Source organism: Thalassophryne amazonica, chromosome 12 (genome assembly GCF_902500255.1).
Source record: "Thalassophryne amazonica chromosome 12, fThaAma1.1, whole genome shotgun sequence".
NCBI classification, from domain to species: domain Eukaryota; kingdom Metazoa; phylum Chordata; class Actinopteri; order Batrachoidiformes; family Batrachoididae; genus Thalassophryne; species Thalassophryne amazonica.
The window spans coordinates 97794320-97818296 of NC_047114.1; the positions used below are offsets into that span (position 1 = coordinate 97794320).

General features: G+C 42.2%; 2 protein-coding genes across 5 annotated transcripts in view; both read right to left on the minus strand.

The window, feature by feature from the left end:
* The window catches only part of LOC117521517 (potassium voltage-gated channel subfamily B member 2-like), a 31754-nt gene extending 15605 nt beyond the window's left edge, over nt 1-16149 (minus strand). The window contains exon 1 of the mRNA XM_034182831.1: nt 15963-16149. The gene's annotated coding sequence lies outside the window, so the exon portion shown is untranslated. The remainder of the gene's footprint in view (nt 1-15962) is intronic.
* A 3988-nt stretch (nt 16150-20137) lies between these two features.
* The window catches only part of exoc3 (exocyst complex component 3), a 39304-nt gene continuing 35464 nt past the window's right edge, over nt 20138-23977 (minus strand). For 3 of the 4 annotated variants that reach the window (XM_034182834.1, XM_034182835.1, XM_034182832.1), the window contains exons 13-16: nt 23578-23700; nt 21801-21962; nt 21161-21282; nt 20249-20444 (exon numbers count right to left, since the gene is read on the minus strand). In XM_034182834.1, coding sequence (XP_034038725.1) covers nt 20249-20444; nt 21161-21282; nt 21801-21962; nt 23578-23700 — 603 coding nt within the window. Of the gene's footprint in view, nt 20445-21160; nt 21283-21800; nt 21963-23577; nt 23701-23977 lie in introns of all 4 variants that reach the window. The other variant, XM_034182836.1, reaches the window with a different exon arrangement.

The window sequence follows — 23977 nt, forward strand, 5'->3', positions numbered from 1 at the left end:
CTGATAATAATGAATTACAATAGTCCAGCCTAGAGGAAATAAATGCATGAATTAGTTTTTCAGCATCACTCTGAGACAAGACCTTTCTGATTTTAGAGATATTGCGTAAATGCAAAAAAGCAGTCCTACATATTTGTTTAATATGCGCTTTGAATGACATATCCTGATCAAAAATGACTCCAAGATTTCTCACAGTATTACTAGAGGTCAGGGTAATGCCATCCAGAGTAAGGATCTGGTTAGACACCATGTTTCTAAGATTTGTGGGGCCAAGTACAATAACTTCAGTTTTATCTGAGTTTAAAAGCAGGAAATTAGAGGTCATCCATGTCTTTATGTCTGTAAGACAATCCTGCAGTTTAGCTAATTGGTGTGTGTCCTCTGGCTTCATGGATAGATAAAGCTGGGTATCATCTGCGTAACAATGAAAATTTAAGCAATACCGTCTAATAATACTGCCTAAGGGAAGCATGTATAAAGTAAATAAAATTGGTCCTAGCACAGAACCTTGTGGAACTCCATAATTAACTTTAGTCTGTGAAGAAGATTCCCCATTTACATGAACAAATTGTAATCTATTAGACAAATATGATTCAAACCACCGCAGCGCAGTGCCTTTAATACCTATGGCATGCTCTAATCTCTGTAATAAAATTTTATGGTCAACAGTATCAAAAGCAGCACTGAGGTCTAACAGAACAAGCACAGAGATGAGTCCACTGTCCGAGGCCATAAGAAGATCATTTGTAACCTTCACTAATGCCGTTTCTGTACTATGATGAATTCTAAAACCTGACTGAAACTCTTCAAATAGACCATTCCTCTGCAGATGATCAGTTAGCTGTTTTACAACTACCCTTTCAAGAATTTTTGAGAGAAAAGGAAGGTTGGAGATTGGCCTATAATTAGCTAAGATAGCTGGGTCAAGTGATGGCTTTTTTAAGTAATGGTTTAATTACTGCCACCTTAAAAGCCTGTGGTACATAGCCAACTAACAAAGATAGATTGATCATATTTAAGATCGAAGCATTAAATAATGGTAGGGCTTCCTTGAGCAGCCTGGTAGGAATGGGGTCTAATAAACATGTTGATGGTTTGGATGAAGTAACTAATGAGAATAACTCAGACAGAACAATCGGAGAGAAAGAGTCTAACCAAATACCGGCATCACTGAAAGCAGCCAAAGATAACGATACGTCTTTGGGATGGTTATGAGTAATTTTTTCTCTAATAGTTAAAATTTTGTTAGCAAAGAAAGTCATGAAGTCATTACTAGTTAAAGTTAATGGAATACTCAGCTCAATAGAGCTCTGACTCTTTGTCAGCCTGGCTACAGTGCTGAAAAGAAACCTGGGGTTGTTCTTATTTTCTTCAATTAGTGATGAGTAGAAAGATGTCCTAGCTTTACGGAGGGCTTTTTTATAGAGCAACAGACTCTTTTTCCAGGCTAAGTGAAGATCTTCTAAATTAGTGAGACGCCATTTCCTCTCCAACTTACGGGTTATCTGCTTTAAGCTACGAGTTTGTGAGTTATACCACGGAGTCAGACACTTCTGATTTAAAGCTCTCTTTTTCAGAGGAGCTACAGCATCCAAAGTTGTCTTCAATGAGGATGTAAAACTATTGACGAGATACTCTATCTCCCTTACAGAGTTTAGGTAGCTACTCTGCACTGTGTTGGTATATGGCATTAGAGAACATAAAGAAGGAATCATATCCTTAAACCTAGTTACAGCGCTTTCTGAAAGACTTCTAGTGTAATGAAACTTATTCCCCACTGCTGGGTAGTCCATCAGAGTAAATGTAAATGTTATTAAGAAATGATCAGACAGAAGGGAGTTTTCAGGGAATACTGTTAAGTCTTCTATTTCCATACCATAAGTCAGAACAAGATCTAAGATATGATTAAAGTGGTGGGTGGACTCATTTACTTTTTGAGCAAAGCCAATAGAGTCTAATAATAGATTAAATGCAGTGTTGAGGCTGTCATTCTCAGCATCTGTGTGGATGTTAAAATCGCCCACTATAATTATCTTATCTGAGCTAAGCACTAAGTCAGACAAAAGGTCTGAAAATTCACAGAGAAACTCACAGTAACGACCAGGTGGACGATAGATAATAACAAATAAAACTGGTTTTTGGGACTTCCAATTTGGATGGACAAGACTAAGAGACAAGCTTTCAAATGAATTAAAGCTCTGTCTGGGTTTTGGATTAATTAATAAGCTGGAATGGAAGATTGCTGCTAATCCTCCACCCCGGCCCGTGCTACGAGCATTCTGACAGTTAGTGTGACTCGGGGGTGTTGACTCATTTAAACTGCTGTAACCAGGTTTCTGTTAGGCAGAATAAATCAATATGTTGATCAATTATTATATCATTTACCAACAGGGACTTAGAAGAGAGAGACCTAATGTTTAATAGACCACATTTACTGTTTTAGTCTGTGGTGCAGTTGAAGGTGCTATATTATTTTTTCTTTTTGAATTTTTATGCTTAAATAGATTTTTGCTGGTTATTGGTAGTCTGGGAGCAGGCACCGTCTCTACGGGGATGGGGTAATGAGGGGATGGCAGGGGGAGAGAAGCTGCAGAGAGGTGTGTAATTGAATGTAGTCCACCTGTGTGCACCTTCCTCCCCTCTTATATGTCACCCTGTGCTCCAACATCCTCTGAAAAATAAGCATTCAATATAGCCATTTCCATCCTTTTTCCAAAATCTTCCAGCCTCTGTCCTTCCACATTCCTATCCTTGATACCATATCTAGCCATTACTTCCTCATCACCTCTGTTCCCATCACCAACATGCCCACTGATGTTCACTCCTATCACTAATCTTTCATGCTTGGGTTCACTCTCCGCCACCTCATCTAACACACTCCATAAATATTCTTTCTCCTTCATCTCACATCCACCCTGTGGGGCATATGCACTGATGACAATGCAGGATTGTCTTACAGACATAAAGACATGGATGACCTCTAATTTCCTGCTTTTAAACTCAGATAAAACTGAAGTTATTGTACTTGGCCCCACAAATCTTAGAAGCATGGTGTCTAACCAGATCGTTACTCTGGATGGCATTTCCCTGATCTCTGGTAATACTGTGAGAAATCTTGGAGTTATTTTTGATCAGGATATGTCATTCAAAGCGCATATTAAACAAATATGTAGGACTGCCTTTTTGCATTTACGCAATATCTCTAAAATCAGAAAGGTCTTGTCTCAGAGTGATGCTGAAAAACTAATTCATGCATTTATTTCCTCTAGGCTGGACTATTGTAATTCATTATTATCAGGTTGTCCTAAAAGTTCCCTAAAAAGCCTTCAGTTGGTTCAGAATGCTGCAGCTAGAGTACTGACGGGGACTAGCAGGAGAGAGCATATCTCACCCGTGTTGGCCTCTCTTCATTGGCTTCCTGTTAATTCTAGAATAGAATTTAAAATTCTTCTTCTTACTTATAAGGTTTTGAATAATCAGGTCCCATCTTATCTTAGGGACCTCGTAGTACCATATTACCCCAATAGAGCGCTTCGCTCTCAGACTGCAGGCTTACTTGTAGTTCCTAGGGTTTGTAAGAGTAGAATGGGAGGCAGAGCCTTCAGCTTTCAGGCTCCTCTCCTGTGGAACCAGCTCCCAATTCAGATCAGGGAGACAGATACCCTCTCTACTTTTAAGATTAGGCTTAAAACTTTCCTTTTCGCTAAGGCTTATAGTTAGGGCTGGATCAGGTGACCCTGAACCATCCCTTAGTTATGCTGCTTTAGACGTAGATTGTGGGGGGGTTCCCATGATGCACTGTTTCTTTCTCTTTTTGCTCCGTATGCATCACTCTGCATTTAATCATTAGTGATCGATCTCTGCCCCCCTCCACAGCATGTCTTTTTCCTGGTTCTTTCCCTCAGCCCCAACCAGTCTCAGCAGAAGACTGCCCCTGCCTGAGCCTGGTTCTGCTGGAGGTTTCTTCCTGTTAAAAGGGAGTTTTTCCTTCCCACTGTGGCCAAGTGCTTGCTCATAGGGGGTCGTTTTGACCGTTGGGGTTTTTCATGGTTATTGTATGGCCTTGCCTTGCAATATGGAGCGCCTTGGGGCAACTGTTTGTTGTGATTTGGCGCTATATAAGAAAAAAGTTGATTGATTGATTGATTGACAATGATCATCAACCTTTCAGTTTCCAACTTCACACTCATCACCCTGTCAGACACTCGCTTAACCTCCAAGACACTTTTAACATACTCTTCCTTTAGAATGACCTCAACAACATTTCTTTCCCATCCACAAGATACAACAACTTGAAGCCACGGCCGATGCTCCTGCTCTTACTTCCCTTCCACTTGGTCTCATGCACACACAATGGGCCTCATGTATCAACGTTGTGTACGGCGATATTTGAGCGTATATGGGGTGTACGCCAAAACGGCTGCGCTACTTGGCATTTATCAATGTGGTCGTTGGCGTACGCTGCACTGAAAATATACACCAGGTCGAGAGGTGGCGTAAATTATACACCAAAATGAACCAGCGCTGGAATCCACATAGATATGAAGATGATCAACATGATAAACAGTGCCATTATACAAATCAATGCATATGTTACATGAATAACACTTTCCTGATTATACTACATAATAATCAATACAAATCCCGCCTTTGCGGGATTGTTATGGAGCACGATCCGTGACCACAGCGCTGACTGCGCTGCTTGCCTTTTTCTCCAGACTTCGAGCCTGGAGCCAGAGCAGCGCTGAGCTTAACTTCATGTGGTGTGATCGTTTTAGACTACGAAATTGATAATAACAACTGTAGTTGCGTCATTCCCTTAATTCGCCCGTGCTGCAACCATTTAAAAAATAAAGAAATCTGACAGATTAGGCGTGTCTTATTAATTGAGCGAGCAAATATCCACATGTCAAGAATTATTGACATGTGAAAAGAGAATACAGTGGTCCCTCACTATAACGCCGTTCACCTGTCGAGGCCTCGGAGTCTCGCGGAGTATTTAGTCCAATTTTGCATGCCTTTTTTTTTTTACAGTGTTCTGTGTTCTGCGTATCTGTTTATAAGAATCTTGTTGCCCAGAAGAGAAAAGAGCGCCAACAACTACTCATAACTGTGTTTGTCACACGGAAACAAACACCTGCTGCAGCGAGATGTGAGTGGAAAAAGGCGCAGCGTCAGGACGCAGAGGAGCGATCTGTGAAATACTGGTCAGTCACTATTAATAATTTCTTATGTGTCCAACCTCGTTCGTTGATCGTTAAAATTCATTCGTTAGTTCTAAATGCCATCATAATTATTTATAGGAAAACGTTCTATTTTTATTTCTCAAACAAATGTTTTGGCCTGAAACAGTTTGGTATTATTTTCCTACTAAGGTTTGAACTTTGAGAGTGTTTACACACGAGAGAAAAGTGAGAAAATGTTCATGTTGTGAAAGTGTAGGAACACGGACCCACAACAGGGGGCGCAATGAACGGACAATGGAGGAAGGTGAATAACAAGGTTTACTATTGTGAAACGAGCACAATGAATACAACAATCACAATTTGGGGTCGAATCCGCTGGTGTCGTGTGGGCAGGCTCGAAGGTAGGAGACGTCCGTCTCAGTCGAACCGAAACCACCCAGATCTCCTCTGCCACCGAACCCTGGAAATACTGGAACCGCCAAGTCCCGAATTCCCAGGTGGCCACTGCCTCCGCTCGTCGGATCCGGTACTGCTGGCGGGAGAGAGCAACAACACAGGCGTGGATGCGACAGCACCCAGCAACGGAGAGGGGAGAAGCCGCCTCCACCTCCAGTTACAGTATGACAGGCAGGTGAGTACTTATCTAAGCAATTCAGCTGTCCTGAAAAGGTTTAACAAATCTGTTAGCTATGTAGTCAGAATATAAATGCAGAGAACGTTACCTTCGTCTAAAGGCGATATCTCGGCACTGAGGTGGAGACGCCGTCCTCCTGATATACCTCTGTGCTGAGTGGAACAGCTGTGTCCGGTGATGGGTGACAGCTGTCACCCAGGCTGCTCCCATAAGGCGGCAGCGCCCTCTGGTGCCTGGAGCCCGCACTCCAGGCAGGGCGCCCTCTGATGGTGGTGGGCCAGCAGTACCTCCTCTTCAGCGGCCCACACAACAGTTCATGCCTGATTGAGAAAGTGTATAAACTGTGTAGTGAGGGGTTTTACAGCTTTGAAACGTCTATAATAATTGTAAAAAATAACGCTGACTACGTCGCGGTTCCCCGTATTACGGGCTATTTTTTAGAACGTAACTCCAGCGATTAATGAGGGACCACTGTAACACTTTATTGATTATATACTACAAAACAATTGATACGACAGCCGCTTTTGATGCTCTATTGGCACGCGTCGTGATTGGTGGAGTTCTTTTTCATTGCCGTCTTCCCGGCTTCCATGCCGTAAAATGAGGGTGTGTCTGAAGCGGAGTCTGAATATTTATGGGCGTGTTTATTATAATTATGATCGTTTCCACTCGCCGCATTTATCAAGATCACATCAGGCATACGCCGGAAATGGGCAGGTGTGCACTGCTTGATACATGTCACGGCGACTTTGGTGTATTTCAAGTTTACGCCGTAAATTTACGCCACAAGTGCGCAACATTGATACATGAGGCCCAATATCTCTACCTTTCTCCTCTCCATCATATCGGCCAGCTCTCTCCCTTTACCAGTTATACTGCAAACATTTAAAATCTCAATTCTCAATCCCACAAATCTAAATTTCCACCCCTCCTGCTATCTCCAGACAGTTCTCTGCCTCCTCTTTGCCTTCGTTCAGCAGTAGCCCAATGACCACCGGTACCCTGTTGGGAAACACCACTGGTAGTGGTTGTTGTTAACCCAGGCCTCAAACAATCTTGTATGGGAATTTGATTTGGCAGGTTTGATTTGGCAAAATGCAACCCTACTCATTTATTTGAGCTTGAGACTGGCACTTGCAAAGTAGTGGTTGCACACCCCATGTGACTGAGTTTGGAGATCGATACATTAAGACACAAGCAGAAACCATGTTTGTAGACCACAGCATGACCCAAATTACCTCCACCATGTGCAATCATCTTGCTATCACCCGGCAACCACAAATTCTTGAAATGGGCATGTTGAAGATGGCGAGCAGGTCTGGGCCATCCACAGTCATGTGCACAGATGCACAGTGATAAAATGGCCAGTGAACAGGGCATGCAATCTACATGAAATATACGGAGAATAACTAACAAATTATGCACCAGCACAAATCTGTTGTCATCTGTTGTTTCTGTGACACACAGCGGACTCTGTGCGGCCACATGCACTCTGATTTCTCATCTTATTGATGAACGTGAATCGTGGACAGGCCACAAAAGCTCCAAAATATTTCCTTCTGCCTCCATGAAAATCTTATCATGCATGCAGCATGATTAATTGATAAATCCATTATTGCAAAAATTATTCCTGTGGAACAGAGTTTATACGGGCCAGTGGGCTGAAGTAATTATGACCATAAATCATTACCAGTTTGCTGCATCTGAATGTGCCACCACAGTGAAGTTGGTTTGATACTGGAGACCGTCTGTGGGACATGTAAAGACTGTCTGTGACGATCATAAAGTCTGTCTTTGATGTAAAGACTAACACTAGTAACAACTATATGTTACATTTATAAAAACTGCCTGTGACATACTTCAAGACCATCTCAGATGATTGGAAAATCTGTCTTTGATATAAAGACTATCTATAAATAAGTCTTTGACATAAAGTCAGACATATATTGAGGAAAATAAGTATTTGAACACCCTGCGATTTTGCAAGTTCTCCCACTTAGAAATCATGGAGGGGTCTGAAATTTTCATGTTAGGTGCATGTCCACTGTGAGAGACATAATCTTAAAAAAAAAAAAAAAAATCCAGAAATCACAATGTATGATTTTTTAAAATAATTTATTTATATGTTACTGCTGCAAATAAGTATTTGAACACCTGTGAAAATCAATGTTAATATTTGGTACAGTAGCCTTTGTTTGCAATTACAGAGGTTTCCTGTAGTTTTTCACCAGGTTTTCACACACTGCAGCAGGGATTTTGGTCCACTCCTCCATACAGATCTTCTCTAGATCTTTCAGGTTTGGAGTTTCAGCCCCCTCCAAAGATTTTCTATTGAGTTCAGGTCTGGAGACTGGCCAGGCCACTCCAGGACCTTGAAATGCTTCTTACGGAGCCCCTCCTTAGTTGCCCTGGCTGTGTGTTTGGGGTCATTGTCATGCTGGAAGACCCAGCCATGACCCATCTTCAATCAATCAATCAATCAATCAATTTTATTTATATAGTGCCAAATCACAACAAACAGTTGCCCCAAGGCGCTTTATATTGTAAGGCAAAGCCATACAATAATTACGTAAAAACCCCAACGGTCAAAATGACCCCCTGTGAGCAAGCACTTGGCGACAGTGGGAAGGAAAAACTCCCCCTTAACAGGAAGAAACCTCCAGCAGAACCAGGCCCAGGGAGGGGCAGTCCTCTGCTGGGACTGGTTGGGGCTGAGGGAGAGAACCAGGAAAAAGACATGCTGTGGAGGGGAGCAGAGATCAATCACTAATGATTAAATGCAGAGTGGTGCATACAGAGCAAAAAGAGAAAGAAACAGTGCATCATGGGAACCCCCCAGCAGTCTAAGTCTATAGCAGCATAACTAAGGGATGGTTCAGGGTCACCTGATCCAGCCCTAACTATAAGCTTTAGCAAAAAGGAAAGTTTTAAGCCTAATCTTAAAAGTAGAGAAGGTGTCTGTCTCCCTGATCCGAATTGGGAGCTGGTTCCACAGGAGAGGAGCCTGAAAGCTGAAGGCTCTGCCTCCCATTCTACTCTTACAAACCCTAGGAACTACAAGTAAGCCTGCAGTCTGAGAGCGAAGCGCTCTATTGGGGTGATATGGTACTATGAGGTCCCTAAGATAAGATGGGACCTGATTATTCAAAACCTTATAAGTAAGAAGAAGAATTTTAAATTCTATTCTAGAATTAACAGGAAGCCAATGAAGAGAGGCCAATATGGGTGAGATATGCTCTCTCCTTCTAGTCCCCGTTAGTACTCTAGCTGCAGCATTTTGAATTAACTGAAGGCTTTTAGGGAACTTTTAGGACAACCTGATAATAATGAATTACAATAGTCCAGCCTAGAGGAAATAAATGCATGAATTAGTTTTTCAGCATCACTCTGAGACAAGACCTTTCTAACTTTAGAGATATTGCGTAAATGCAAAAAACCAGTCCTACATATTTGTTTAATATGCGCTTTGAATGACATATCCTGATCAAAAGTACAATAACTTCAGTTTTATCTGAGTTTAAAAGCAGGAAATTAGAGGTCATCCATGTCTTTATGTCTGTAAGACAATCCTGCAGTTTAGCTAATTGGTGTGTGTCCTCTGGCTTCATGGATAGATAAAGCTGGGTATCATCTGCGTAACAATGAAAATTTAAGCAATGCAGTCTAATAATACTGCCTAAGGGAAGCATGTATAAAGTGAATAAAACTGGTCCTAGCACAGAACCTTGTGGAACTCCATAATTAACCTTAGTCTGTGAAGAAGATTCCCCATTTACATGAACAAATTGTAATCTATTAGATAAATATGATTCAAACCACCGCAGCGCAGTGCCTTTAATACCTATGGCATGCTCTAATCTCTGTAATAAAATTTTATGGTCAACAGTATCAAAAGCAGCACTGAGGTCTAACAGAACAAGCACAGAGATGAGTCCACTGTCTGAGGCCATAAGAAGATCATTTGTAACCTTCACTAATGCTGTTTCTGTACTATGATGAATTCTAAAACCTGACTGAAACTCTTCAAATAGACCATTCCTCTGCAGATGATCAGTTAGCTGTTTTACAACTACCCTTTCAAGAATTTTGAGAGAAAAGGAAGGTTGGAGATTGGCCTATAATTAGCTAAGATAGCTGGGTCAAGTGATGGCTTTTTAAGTAATGGTTTAATTACTGCCACCTTAAAAGCCTGTGGTACATAGCCAACTAATAAAGATAGATTGATCATATTTAAGATCGAAGCATTAAATAATGGTAGGGCTTCCTTGAGCAGCCTGGTAGGAATGGGGTCTAATAGACATGTTGATGGTTTGGATGAAGTAACTAATGAAAATAACTCGGACAGAACAATCTGAGAGAAAGAGTCTAACCAAATACCGGCATCACTGAAAGCAGCCAAAGATAACGATACGTCTTTGGGATGGTTATGAGTCATTTTTTCTCTAATAGTTAAAATTTTATTAGCAAAGAAAGTCATGAAGTCATTACTAGTTAAAGTTAAAGGAATACTTGGATCAATAGAGCTCTGACTCTTTGTCACCCTGGCTACAGTGCTGAAAAGAAACCTGGGGTTGTTATTTTCTTCAATTAGTGATAAGTAGTAAGATGTCCTAGCTTTACGGAGGGCTTTTTTTATAGAGCAACAGACTCTTTTTCCAGGCTAAGTGAAGATCTTCTAAATTAGTGAGACGCCATTTCCTCTCCAACTTACGGGTTATCTGCTTTAAGCTGCGAGTTTGTGAGTTATACCACGGAGTCAGGCACTTCTGATTTAAAGCTCTCTTTTTCAGAGGAGCTACAGCATCAAAAGTTGTCTTCAATGAGGATGTAAAACTATTGACGAGATACTCTATCTCACTTACAGAGTTTAGGTAGCTACTCTGCACTGTGTTGATATATGGCATTAGAGAACATAAAGAAGGAATCATATCCTTAAACCTAGTTACAGCGCTTTCTGAAAGACTTCTAGTGTAATGAAACTTATTCCCCACTGCTGGGTAGTCCATCAGAGTAAATGTAAATGTTATTAAGAAATGATCAGACAGAAGGGAGTTTTCAGGGAATACTGTTAAGTCTTCAAATTCCATACCATAAGTCAGAACAAGATCTAAATTATGATTAAAGTGGTGGGTGGACTCATTTACATTTTGAGCAAAGCCAATTGAGTCTAATAATAGATTAAATGCAGTGTTGAGGCTGTCATTCTCAGCATCTGTGTGGATGTTAAAATCACCCACTATAATTATCTTATCTGAGCTAAGCACTAAGTCAGACAAAAGGTCTGAAAATTCACAGAGAAACTCACAGTAACGACCAGGTGGACGATAGATAACAACAAATAAAACTGGTTTTTGGGACTTCCAATTTGGATGGACAAGACTAAGAGTCAAGCTTTCAAATGAATTAAAGCTCTGTCTGGGTTTTTGCATCTTCAATGCTCTTACTGAGGGAAGGAGGTTGTTTGCCAAAATCTTGCAATACATGACCCCATCCATCCTCCCTTCAATACGGTGCAGTCGTCCTGTCCCCTTTGCAGAAGAGCACCCCCAGAGTATGATGTTTCCACCCCCATGCTTCACGGTTGGGATGGTTTTCTTGGGGTTGTTATCATCCTCTAAACATGGTAAGTGGAGTTGATTCCAAAAAGCTCTATTCTGGTCTCATCTGACCACATGACCTTCTCGCATGCCTCCTCTGGATCATCCAGATGGTCACTGGTGAACTTCAAACGGGCCTGGACATGTGCTGGCTTGAGCAGGGGGACCTTGCTGCCCTGCAGGATTTTAAACCATGACAGCATCATGTGTTACTAATGTAATCTTTGTGACTGTGGTCCCAGCTCTCTTCAGGTCATTGACCAGGTCCTCCTGTGTAGTTCTGAGCTTTCTCAGAATCATCCTTACCCCACAAAGTAAGATCTTGCATGGAATCCAGGATTGAGGGAGATTGACAGTCATCTTGTGTTTCTTCCACTTTCTAATAAATAATCATAACAGTTGTTGTCTTCTACCAAGCTGTTTGCCTGTTGTCCTGTAGTCCATCCCAACCTTGTGCAGGTCTACAGTTTTGTCCCTGGTGTCCTTAGACAGCTCTTTGGTCTTGGCTATGGTGGACAGGTTGGAGTGTGATTGATTGAGTGTGTGAACAGGTGTCTTTTATACAGGTAACAAGTTCAAACAGGTGCAATTAATACAGGTAAAGAGTGCAGAATAAGAGGGCTTCTTAAAGAAAAATTAACAGGTCTGTGAGAGACAGAATTCTTGCTGGTTGGTAGGTGTTCAAATACTTATGTGCAGCAGTAACATACAAATAAATTATTTAAAAAATCATACATTGTGATTTCCTGATTTTTTTTTAGATTATGTCTCTCACAATGGACATGCACCTAAGATGAAAATTTCAGACCCCTCCATGATTTCTAAGTGGGAGAACTTGCAAAATCGCAGGGTGTTCAAATACTTATTTTCCTCACTGTATTTACAATGCAGTTGATGATTGTGTGTCAACTGTATCCCCAGTTATACAGCTTCATGATGAAGTGGTATAGAGGAAGACTTTTTTTAAAGAAAAGTTCAGCTACAATTTCCCAGAAGGCACATCAGAGATATAAGCCTAGATCTGATTTGTTTTGATGAAAGAAAACCTGGAGTTGGTTCTGTTCAGGTTCTGGTTCTGGTTCCTGACCCACATTAAAAACCTTTGTTGATTTGGGTCTTTTTTAATAACCTGGAGTTGGTTCTGTTCAGGTTCTGGTTCCTGACCCACATTAAAAACCTTTGTTGATTTGGGTCTTTTTTAATAACCTGGAGTTGGTTCTGTTCAGGTTCTGGTTCTGGTTCCTGACCCACATTAAAAACCTTTGTTGATTTGGGTCTTTTTGAATAACCTGGAGTTGGTTCTGTTCAGGTTCTGGTTCTGGTTCATGACCCACATTAAAAACCTTTGTTGATTTGGGTCTTTTTTTAATAACCTGGAGTTGGTTCTGTTCTGGTTCTGGTTCATGACCCACATTAAAAACCTTTGTTGATTTGGGTCTTTTTTTAATAACCCGGTGTTTTTTCTGGTTTCCTGATTCACATTAAAAACTTTTTTGATTTGGGTCTTCTTTTTTTTTATTAACCCGGTGTTGGTTCTGGGTTACTGATCCACATTAAAAACCTTTGTTGATTTGGGTCTTTTTTAATAACCCAGTGTTGGTGTTGTTTCCTGATCCACATTAAAAACTTTTTTTGATTTGGGTCTTCTTTTTTTTTAATAACCCGATGTTGGTTCTGGTTTCCTGATCCACATTAAAAACCTTTGTTGATTTGGGTCTTTTTTAATAACCCGGTGTTGGTTCTGGTTTCCTGATCCACATTAAAAAGTTTTTTGATTTGGGTCTTTTTTTTTTTTTTTAATAACCCGGTGTTGGTTCTGGTTTCCTGATCCACATTAAAAACTTTTTTTGATTTGGGTCTTCTTTTTTTTTTTAATAACCTGGTGTTGGTTCTGGGTTACTGACCCACATTAAAAACCTTTTTTGATTTGGGTCTTCTTTTTTTTTTAATAACCTGGTGTTGGTTCTGGGTTCCTGATCCACATTAAAAACTTTTTTTTGATTTGGGTCTTCTTTTTTTTTTAATAACCCGGTGTTGGTTCTGGGTTACTGATCCACATTAAACACCTTTGTTTTTTGGGTATTTTTTTAATAACCCGGTGTTGGTGTTGGTTACTGACCCACATTAAAAACCTTTGTTTTTTGGGTATTTTTTTAATAACCTGGTGTTGGTTCTGGGTTCCTGATCCACATTAAAAACTTTTTTTTGATTTGGGTCTTCTTTTTTTTTTAATAACCCGGTGTTGGTTCTGGGTTACTGATCCACATTAAACACCTTTGTTTTTTGGGTATTTTTTTAATAACCCGGTGTTGGTGTTGGTTCCTGATCCACATTAAAAACTTTTTTTGATTTGGGTCTTCTTTTTTTGTTTTTTAATAACCCGGTGTTGGTTCTGGGTTACTGGCCCACATTAAAAACCTTTGTTGATTTGGGTCTTTTTTAATAACCCGGTGTTGGTTCCTGATCCACATTAAAGACCTTTGTTTTTTGGGTATTTTTTTAATAACCCGGTGTTGGTGTTGGTTCCTGATCCACATTAAAAACTTTTTTTGATTTGGGTCTTCTTTTTTTTGTTTTTTAATAACCCGGTGTTGGTTCTGGGTTACTGGCCCACATTAAAAACCTTTGTTGATTTGGGTCTTTTTTAATAACCCGGTGTTGGTTCCTGATCCACATTAAAGACCTTTGTTTTTTGGGTATTTTTTTAATAACCCGGTGTTGGTGTTGGTTCCTGATCCACATTAAAAACTTTTTTGATTTGGGTCTTCTTTTTTGTTTTTTAATAACCCGGTGTTGGTTCTGGGTTACTGGCCCACATTAAAAACCTTTGTTGATTTGGGTCTTTTTTAATAACCCGGTGTTGGTTCCTGATCCACATTAAAGACCTTTGTTTTTTGGGTATTTTTTTAATAACCCGGTGTTGGTGTTGGTTCCTGATCCACATTAAAAACTTTTTTTGATTTGGGTCTTCTTTTTTTTTTAATAACCCGGTGTTGGTTCTGGGTTACTGGCCCACATTAAAAACCTTTGTTGATTTGGTTCTTTTTTAATAACCCGGTGTTGGTTCTGGGTTACTGATCCACATTAAAAACCTTTGTTGATTTGGGTCTTTTTTAATAACCCGGTGTTGGTTCCTGATCCACATTAAAGACCTTTGTTTTTTGGGTATTTTTTTAATAACCCGGTGTTGGTGTTGGTTCCTGATCCACATTAGAAACTTTTTTTGATTTGGGTCTTCTTTTTTTTTTTAATAACCCGGTGTTGGTTCTGGGTTACTGGCCCACATTAAAGACCTTTGTTGATTTGGGTCTTTTTTAATAACCCGGTGTTGGTTCCTGATCCACATTAAAGACCTTTGTTTTTTGGGTATTTTTTTAATAACCCGGTGTTGGTGTTGGTTCCTGATCCACATTAAAAACTTTTTTTGATTTGGGTCTTCTTTTTTTTTTTTAATAACCCGGTGTTGGTTCTGGGTTACTGGCCCACATTAAAGACCTTTGTTGATTTGGGTCTTTTTTAATAATGTGGTGTTGGTTCTGGGTTACTGGCCCACATTAAAAACCTTTGTTGATTTGGGTCTTTTTTAATAACCCGGTGTTGGTGTTGGTTCCTGATCCACATTAAAAACTTTTTTTGATTTGGGTCTTCTTTTTTTTTAATAACCCGGTGTTGGTGTTGGTTCCTGATCCACATTAAAAACTTTTTTTGATTTGGGTCTTCTTTTTTTTTAATAACCCGGTGTTGGTGTTGGTTCCTGATCCACATTAAAAACTTTTTTTGATTTGGGTCTTCTTTTTTTTTTTTAATAACCCGGTGTTGGTTCTGGGTTACTGGCCCACATTAAAGACCTTTGTTGATTTGGGTCTTTTTTTAATAATGTGGTGTTGGTTCTGGGTTACTGGCCCACATTAAAAACCTTTGTTGATTTGGGTCTTTTTTAATAACCCGGTGTTGGTTCCTGATCCACATTAAAGACCTTTGTTGATTTGGATGTATTTTTAATAATCTGGTGTTGGTTCTGTTCCGGTTCCTGACCCACATCATCTGGATGATGCGGGTCGGCTCACATGGATCTGTGTAAGCTTTTCCATCCTGCTGGAGGCTTATCCTGGCATTAGGAGTCCACTGAGTGCTGGACTTTTATCTGATTGTGTAATAATGTGCACAAATCCCAGGAGCAGCTTTAGGCGTCTCCCAGGACTCAGTTAATTATAGATGGTCCATCCTCTCCTGGGACACCCGCGGGACTCTGCTTCATCAGGAACCCGGCGGCTGCGTCACCAAGCAACAAATTTCATCCTTTTCAGGAATTTATTCACACGAGTCAAATACAAAACCAGGACCAGGACGACAGAGACCTGTCCACTTTCTTTTGTGAAGACATTCAGGAAGCTCAGCTTCTGTCTTTCAAACAAACTAAAGAACTACATCATGAATACAAACTGTCAACTTTCTCTTTTATTTCTTCCCCTCAAAGTAGCCGACATTCACCTTTGACCTCTGACCAACCAGAGTAACATTAACACACTACCTTTGGACACGTACCTTCTGTGGAAGCTGTGGACAGGACAGGAGGTCCCAGCACATCATCCGGCCATTGTAACGTCCCCCGAGACAACCCCGCGAAGACCGGGTGAGAGCCAAAGGTCAAGATTCACCGCAACCGAGATGAGACAAGAAGCAACGTGTGGCAGAACAAGAGAAGAGTGACAGACAGAGAGAGAGAGAGAGAGAGAGAGAGAGAGAGAGAGAGAGAGAGAGAGAGAGAGAGAAGGAGGGGGAGAGAGAGGAGATGAAAGGAGGGGGAGAGATGGGAGAAGAGAGAGAAGGAGGGGGAAGAGAGGGGAGAGAGAGAGAGGAGGAAGGAAGGGGGAGAGAGGAGAAGGGAGGGGGTGAAGAGAGAGAGAATGGAGGAGTTGGGGAGAGAGGGAGAGGGAGAGAAGGAGGGGGGGAGAGAGAGAAGAGGGGGAGAGAGGGAGAGGGAGAGAGAGAGAGAGAGAGAGAGAAGGAGGGGGAGAGAGAGGGAGAGAGAGAGAGAAGGAGGGGGGAGAGAGAAGGAGGGGGAGAGAGGGAGAGGGGGAGAGAGAGAGAGAGAGAGAGAGAAGGAGGGGGAGAGAGGGGAGAGAGAGAGAGAGAAGGAGGGGGAGAGAGGGAGAGGAGAGAGAGAGAGAGAGAGGAGAGGGGAGAGGAGGGAGAGAGAGGAGGGGGAGAGGAGAGAGAGAGAGAGAAGGAGGGAGAGAGGAGAGAGGGGAGAGAGAGAGAGAAGGAGGGGGAGAGGGAGAGAGAGAGAGAGAGAGAGAGAAGGAGGGGGGAGAGGGAGAGAGAGAGAAGGAGGGAGAGAGAGAGAGAGAAGGAGGGGGAGAGAGGGAGAGAGAAGGAGAGGGAGAGAGGGAGAGAGGAGAGGGAGAGAGGGAGAGAGAGAGAGAGAAGGAGGGGGAGAGAGGGAGAGAGAGAGGAGGAGGGGGAGAGAGGGGGGGAGGGAGGGAGAAGCGGGGGGGGGGGGGGTTGAGGATGAGGGAGTTATAATGTCAGTTGCCTCCTGTGGACGTGAGGTTTTGGTTCGACTCCGTAAACTCACCCACTCGATGGGACGTCCGTCCCACAGAGACGCCGCGTGCTGAATCCTGTGTAAGTTTTCCCAGAGCTCAAAGGAAAACCTGCAGCTCTGATTCCAACAGATTCCTGATGACTGGAAACACGCAAAAAAAAAAAAAGGTGTGAAGTTCTGGATCATCTGAGAACAGCAGTAAAAATACACTGAAATTTCAAGCCAAGAGGTCGAGACTGAAACCAGCTGGTTCTGAGGTTAACTAACCCTCTAACCAGCACTGCTGACCAAAACCAACCCAGAATCAAATCCTGAAGCAAACTGAGAAGTGATATTTGGAAAATCAAACCAAATTAGATTAAAAAAAGAAGAGATATGATCTCCTCACCGTCAGAGACGGATCCTGATAGCGACAGACGTGTGACCACAATCTGGCAACGTAGAACAAAACATGGCCTCCAAAAGAGTAGCAGATCTGTGGTCGCTATAGGACGAGCGAGACCGAGACAGAGACATCCCAGGTTTGAACTGACTGACACGGACAAAAAGGACAGACATGTTAGGAGGAGACACGTCTTCAGTGGTGGCGTGGAGGAGGAGACACGTCTTCAGTGGCGGTGTGGTATGCCACAGTCTGCCTCGTTCCACCTTTTCACAAAGGAAATTTACATTTTATTCAGTTAACTGACATTTCAGTCTCAAATGACTTCTTACCCTAATTTTTTTGTTTTACTTCTCAGTGATTTCATGATTTGGTGACACTGTAAACCACCAGCAAAGTGTCTTTTCAGGCTAAACTCGGGGTCAGGTGAACCCTGACCCTTAACACAGTTCCTCCGTGTTTTCCAGACGGCCAGCTTGGCAAGTCCACAAAGCAGGTTGAGTAAAACATGGAATATCCTTCTCCTTGCACAATATGTGTGACATAAAATGAACAAGTCCACGGTGAAAACCAAGCAAGGGTCACGGCGGGGGGCAGCGATGGAGACTGTCCCAATGGTCACTGGGCAAAAGGCTGGGTTCAAACGCGAGACGTGTTTTCGATGATAGCCAACCCAGAACCTTCTTGCTATGAAGCAGCAGTGCAATCCACTAAGCCCCCATGATGCTGTAACAGTAGTCTGTCAAGGGCCATCATTTAATGGCAAATTTTCAAAGGCATGAACAGGGTTCTCAGCAGGATTTTTTTTTTCTCAGTATAATAGGATGGAAAAATCACCTTAAAAAGCTGATGGTTCCGGGAATGCTTAGACTTCGACTCCCCCCCACCTGTAGTTTTTGCAATATGGGTTTATAAAGGAGCTTCTTTGTTACTCTAAATATATCAAAATCTGAAGTCCAGAGGGAAGAAAAGAACATCTCTGCTCTCTAAAATGTGAGGAAAGGGTCTCGAAAAACTCCAATTTGAGGTTGAAGCTGTAGAGACCATCTGGTTAAATGCGCTGAAGGTCCAGCTCACCTGTCGTCTCTGCACACTCACACCTGCTGCTATGCTTCTAAATAAAACAAAGGCTTTTCAAACAGCAACTATTTTATTATTTCAAACAACCTTTTTTCCTTATTTTAACATTAAATGAATGAATCATTAAACATGTCCATGAAGTCAAAGTTCAGTCAAAAAGACATTTGCACAGGTAGAAGCACCACCCTATTGCGCATAATTTTAAAATGTTCATAATCACTAGAATAGTGAAATTCATGTTTTAGTAATTACTCTGTCCTGATTACAACTTTAAAAGCAATTACATAGTCAACAAGGATGTAATTTAATGTTGAAATGACCTGCTGCTTCGAAATCAGAACCAGCGGGTTCACAATCAACATAGAGAAATGACCATTTTCCCGCTACACACTCTCAAAAACAACCTAACAGCCCAACTCATTTTTTTCAGGCAGCGGCGCAACCGGCCGTTACTCTGTTATAACGCTGACAGGAACCCTGAAGATAGACAGGTGAGACAGATGGTTGGACGTGTGCAGAGGAAGGACCCAGGACACAATGGGAGAAAGATGCTGAGGATGGAACCACCAGGCAGAAGAGGGAGGCCAAAGACGTGCTGAAGGAGGACACGCAGGTGGCTGGTGAGACAGAGGAAGATGCAGAGGACAGGGTGAGATGGATGATCTACTGTGGAGCCCCCTAAAGGGAGATCAAGCTGGCTCAGTCCCTCAGGTGTTCTTCCCATATCTTCCAGTCGATGGAGCAGTTCTTGAGTTTGCACTTCAGGAGGTCCTTGTTGTGTTTGTTCTGTCCTTCTCTGAACTGTTTTCCTTCACTCAGCTGAGAGTAGAAGACCTGTTTGGGAAGTCAGAAGTCATTCACGATGACATGACCCACCCACTGAAGCTAGTTCTTGGTGCTCTGGAGCTCTGCAGTCAGGTCACTGACACCTGTATGGTAGTTTTCCCACCTGATGTGGGGGATACTCCTCAGACAGTGTTGGTGGAATTATTCAAGGGTCTTGTGGTGGCAGTGGTCCAGAGTTCAGATCCACAGAGCAGGGTTGGCATGACAAGGATTTCATTTCATGTTGAAAAACTTTGCTGTTGAAAGCATGGGTGTGTAGTCGGTTCCTACAGACTTGAGCCTGTGAAGGATCTCATTATTGATGTTGGCGTTTGATGACACATGGCTGTCCAGGTATGAAAAGTGGGTCACTGTCTCCAGGATTTGTCCATGCAGTGTCACAGCAGGAAGTGTTGGACTGACCATGCTGGGTGGAGGCAAACATAGGACCTGTGCTTTCTTCAGGTTGATGTGAAGGTCAAGCTTGGTAGAGGCTTTGTTAAAGATTTCACAGACTTTCTGAAGACATTCTTCTATAAAGGATGACACGGTCTTGTCAGCATACTGGAAGTCCAGGAGAGAAGTGCTGGTCATTTTCTTCTTGGTTTAGGTTACAAAGCTTCCCATCTGTTCTGTACACGGTCAGTTCATGGTGGTGTCTGGTCCTTGCTCAGGTGGAGAACTGTGGTGTGAAGATGATGAAGAGCGATGACGCAGCCCGGCTTTACTCCTGATTCAACGTCGAAGGCTTCAGTTTTTTTTTTTGTGCCATTTACCAGAACTTTGGCAGACCTCAAGATAACCAGAGTTACTCCAGAATAAATGGTTCAACAGCAAATGGACTTTTCTTTTGAGGACAAACAGAATGAAAAAAAAGATGTCACGTGGTGACAAAATGCCATTTTATTAAAGTTAATAATCAGTTTGACAAAAAGTGTGAAACAGTGAGGACTGAAACAAACTGCAGTTTTTAGATGAGCAAAGACATCGTGGTGATTATTTGAGAAGCTTGCTGGTTGCCATGGACGTCATGGTCGACATGGTGATGGTGGGTACAGCGACATCTTTGAAGATGGACTGGGGGACATCAGTGCAGGACACTTTGTTCTCACTGAGTGTCCCGATGATCATCTGGCGCATTTCTCTGCTGGCATCACCACGCATGGCTAACAGTACCTGGATGTGCTCCTCCCTGAACAAAGACAAACAAAACAAACTTGATAGGACTCGATGTTCACTTTAGGAGCTGAATTTAAGTCTCACCTTAAGCTAACAGTATTTTTAGTCACAATATGAAAATATTTTGTTTTCAATTAGTTTTCATAAACTTAAGAAAAGATCTGAGATTTCTTCTATTCATGCAAAAGGCACCAAGCACAACAGAAAGAAAAATACACCTATTACACGGTGTGATTAAGGCACGGGGGCGTCAGACAGAGACGCAGATTTGACTGCGTGATTACTGAGGTGTACTGAGGACCAGCTCCTTCCAGTTGTGTAGGAGGTCACCAGCTGTCAGTAAGCACACGAGGTGCATGCAAAACGTATCCATCATTATTTTATCCCACAGAAACAAATTAACCGTGCACATTGTCATTTAGTGGGAAGCTGGAGGGAATCTTCTTGTGCATGTGTGAATTTTTTCTTGTCCACAGAGCAAAACGGACAAGAGCACCAAGGTTCCAACACAGGAACAGAACTGATGAGACCAGCTGACGTCAGCTCCACCTGAACGTAACGTTGGAACAAGGTGATTCATATCACATGACCATGAAGATGTCTGTGAGGAGGAATTATATGTGGAAGTCCTTCGAGTTATTTTTTTATTATTATTATTATTTTTAAAGTATGACAAGTGTTGAAAATAAATGACATTTCTGAGTACAGACGTGCTGGACGTGCTCGTACCTGATGTCAGGATATTTGGAAACCAGAGTGGAGACCTCGAGGAAAAGCAGCGTTGGGTCAGTCAGCTTGAAGACCTCAGCGATGGCGGTGATGGCACCACAGAGTCGGTCGGTGTCTTCACCCTGAACAGCAGCAAAGCAACACTCAGTGACGCTACATCGTGTCCCTCCGTGGAGTTTAGCAGAAATAGTAACAGAGTCACACTGTGATCTGTGCAGGTTTAGTGTGTGAAGTCAGCAGTTTGGGCAGCTGATAAACGGTGGATCAGTGGTTCGCACTGCTGCCTCACAGCAAAAAAGTCTGGGGTCTGATTCCACCCATGCCCAGCTGTTTCCCCCCACCGTCAAAAGTCTGAACAGTGGGGTTGGACCCCTCCTCTGCACCTGACCACAGCGACACGTGGAGACGACACATTTCATGACAGTAAAGGCTCTTCTTCTTGCACTTCTCTGCAAACATTTAACCTGAGGATGAACCAAAGTCACGTTGACCTCAGTGGCTTTTTTTCTAGTCACTCGTAGTGAGAAGAAGTGGAATTTTAAAGCAATACTGCCTGAGGGACACCGTGGTCCAAGACCTGAGACCTCAGAACCACATGGCAACAGCTGTGTCCTGTGCACTCAAAGGCAGCTGCACTTACTGCACAGAGTTTGCTGAAGAGGAACCTGAACTGCTCCGCCTCCTTGATCATGCGGTCGGCCCCCTCCTTCCTCTCGTCAGCATTCTTAAAGGTGATCCTCTTCTGCATCACAGCCTTCACGTACTCTACTACCGCGCGGCGAAGCGCCTTGCTGGTCATCTCCTGTAGAAACAGAACACACCCTCAGCCCCCGTCCAACAAACGTCCAAACACACCAGCTCCAGAACTCTGTCTGCCCCCTGCTGGCTGTATCAGGCCTCTTCATCATCACATGAATGATGGAAATCAGGAGCAGGTGTTCTTCAAGTGCCACAAAGCCTGAAACGAGCTGGTCAGTTTCTTTTAACTTATTGATTAAAAATTATTTTGAACATGTAAATAATAATAATAATAATCTTCTACAAACAAGCATGCATGGAGGAAAAAAAATTCAAAGACATCATCAGACACTTATCTTAGTTTACAGATTTTAAAAGGAACGAGATATACAGAAGTTATTTATTTCCACCACTTCTCCATGTTAAAAAAGTCTGCGTGTCACAGAACCTTCTCTTATTGCGCACCTGTCCTGTGAAATGGTGAGATTCTGCAGAGACATTCACATCCAGACTAAAGACAAGTTCCTTGCCTTTTCATTTATACAATATAATTAGCAACAGAACAGGTCTCAGCCTCATTACATCTAAATTCTGGGTCCGTTACTGAAGCACAGGGTTAGCTGCCAGCGACCACCTCAGTAACCTCTCTGCTTCCCCGCTGATTTACTGAACTAAAGCCTCAGGTGCCGTTATCTCCGGTCAACTGATTCTGTTCTTTTTCCTCTGTCTGAGTTGCCGTTGCCAGGATCCGAGAGACTGGCGCTGCTCCCAGACTAACAGGACGAGACAGGCTCAGACTAACCTGGCATCACCAAATGACTCGTAGCTTAATAACTGAATCTGTTTTTTTCCCCCCCTCATCTTTTGTAAAAACCTTGTAATTGTTAGAATGGCCTAAGCAGTGGGTCGCCCCTCTGAGTCTGGTCTGCTTGAGGTTTCGTCCTCAACATGACCAGAGGGAGATTTTTCTTACCGGTGGTGCCTGTGTGCTTGTTCAGAGGGGTTGGTGGGTTAGACTTTACCCATGTGAAACGCCTCGGGGCAGCACAGTTGAGATTTGGCGCTATATAAACAAACTGAAATGAGACTGTCAATCATTTTTCAGCTTCTTTATCAATCTGAACCTACACTCATTCATTTCCTTTAATTTAATATATGTAGTAATTACTTACATATATATCAAACTATGCATATGTAGTACTATCTACATCAAGATTTTTGCAGTTATACATATTATATATTACATATTATATGGCTACAATGCTATGTGCACTCTGATTGGCTGATTTCCGGTGTGATATTTTTCCATATCAGACCATTACCATGACAATCGGTCCAGATCGCGTATCACATTCATTACAAACCAGAAAGCTAAAAACACAATTAGAAAAACTATGTTGAACATGAACATACTCCATAAATATCTAAACAGCAGCAGAAAAACACACAGATTGAAAGTTTACCAGCTAAACCCGGATCATCTGTTAGCAAGTTTGTCATGAAGTTGAAGTGAGCAGGTCTGACTATGAGCCCAAAACCCCCAGCAGCTCACATGTTTATATAACAGCCATATAATAAATTATTACAATCGCTTGCTCGGTTAATCCTTTATTATTGTAGTTTAACAACAGTTTCATGTGGATTGTGATTATGAGTCGTGTTCTTGGGCTCTGCCCTACCTGGTTGAAGGGCTTCTTGATCTTGTTGAAGTCATTGAAGTAGTCCTCTACAGTTACACAAATGGTGTCCACAGCATGAGACCCGGTCAGCCACTTCCTGGTTAACAGCTCATTCAGATATTGCTGGGACACAGGAGGCAAGATGTTTTCATATTAGATCAAGATTACATTGGTGCAAACACACCCAGCAATCTGGGTCGTCGTATCCACACACTCATCTTGAACATTCTTTAGCAGAATGTTGCCTACATGTCAGTGCTAATCACAGTTACATGTGTATAACCTTTTGATCCACTTAACTTCATTTTCTTTGTTAATATTCATCCATTCCTGCATTTCAGGTCTGAAACACATTCCAAGATAAGTTTGGATGCTAAAGAATTTACCACTTTGTAATGTT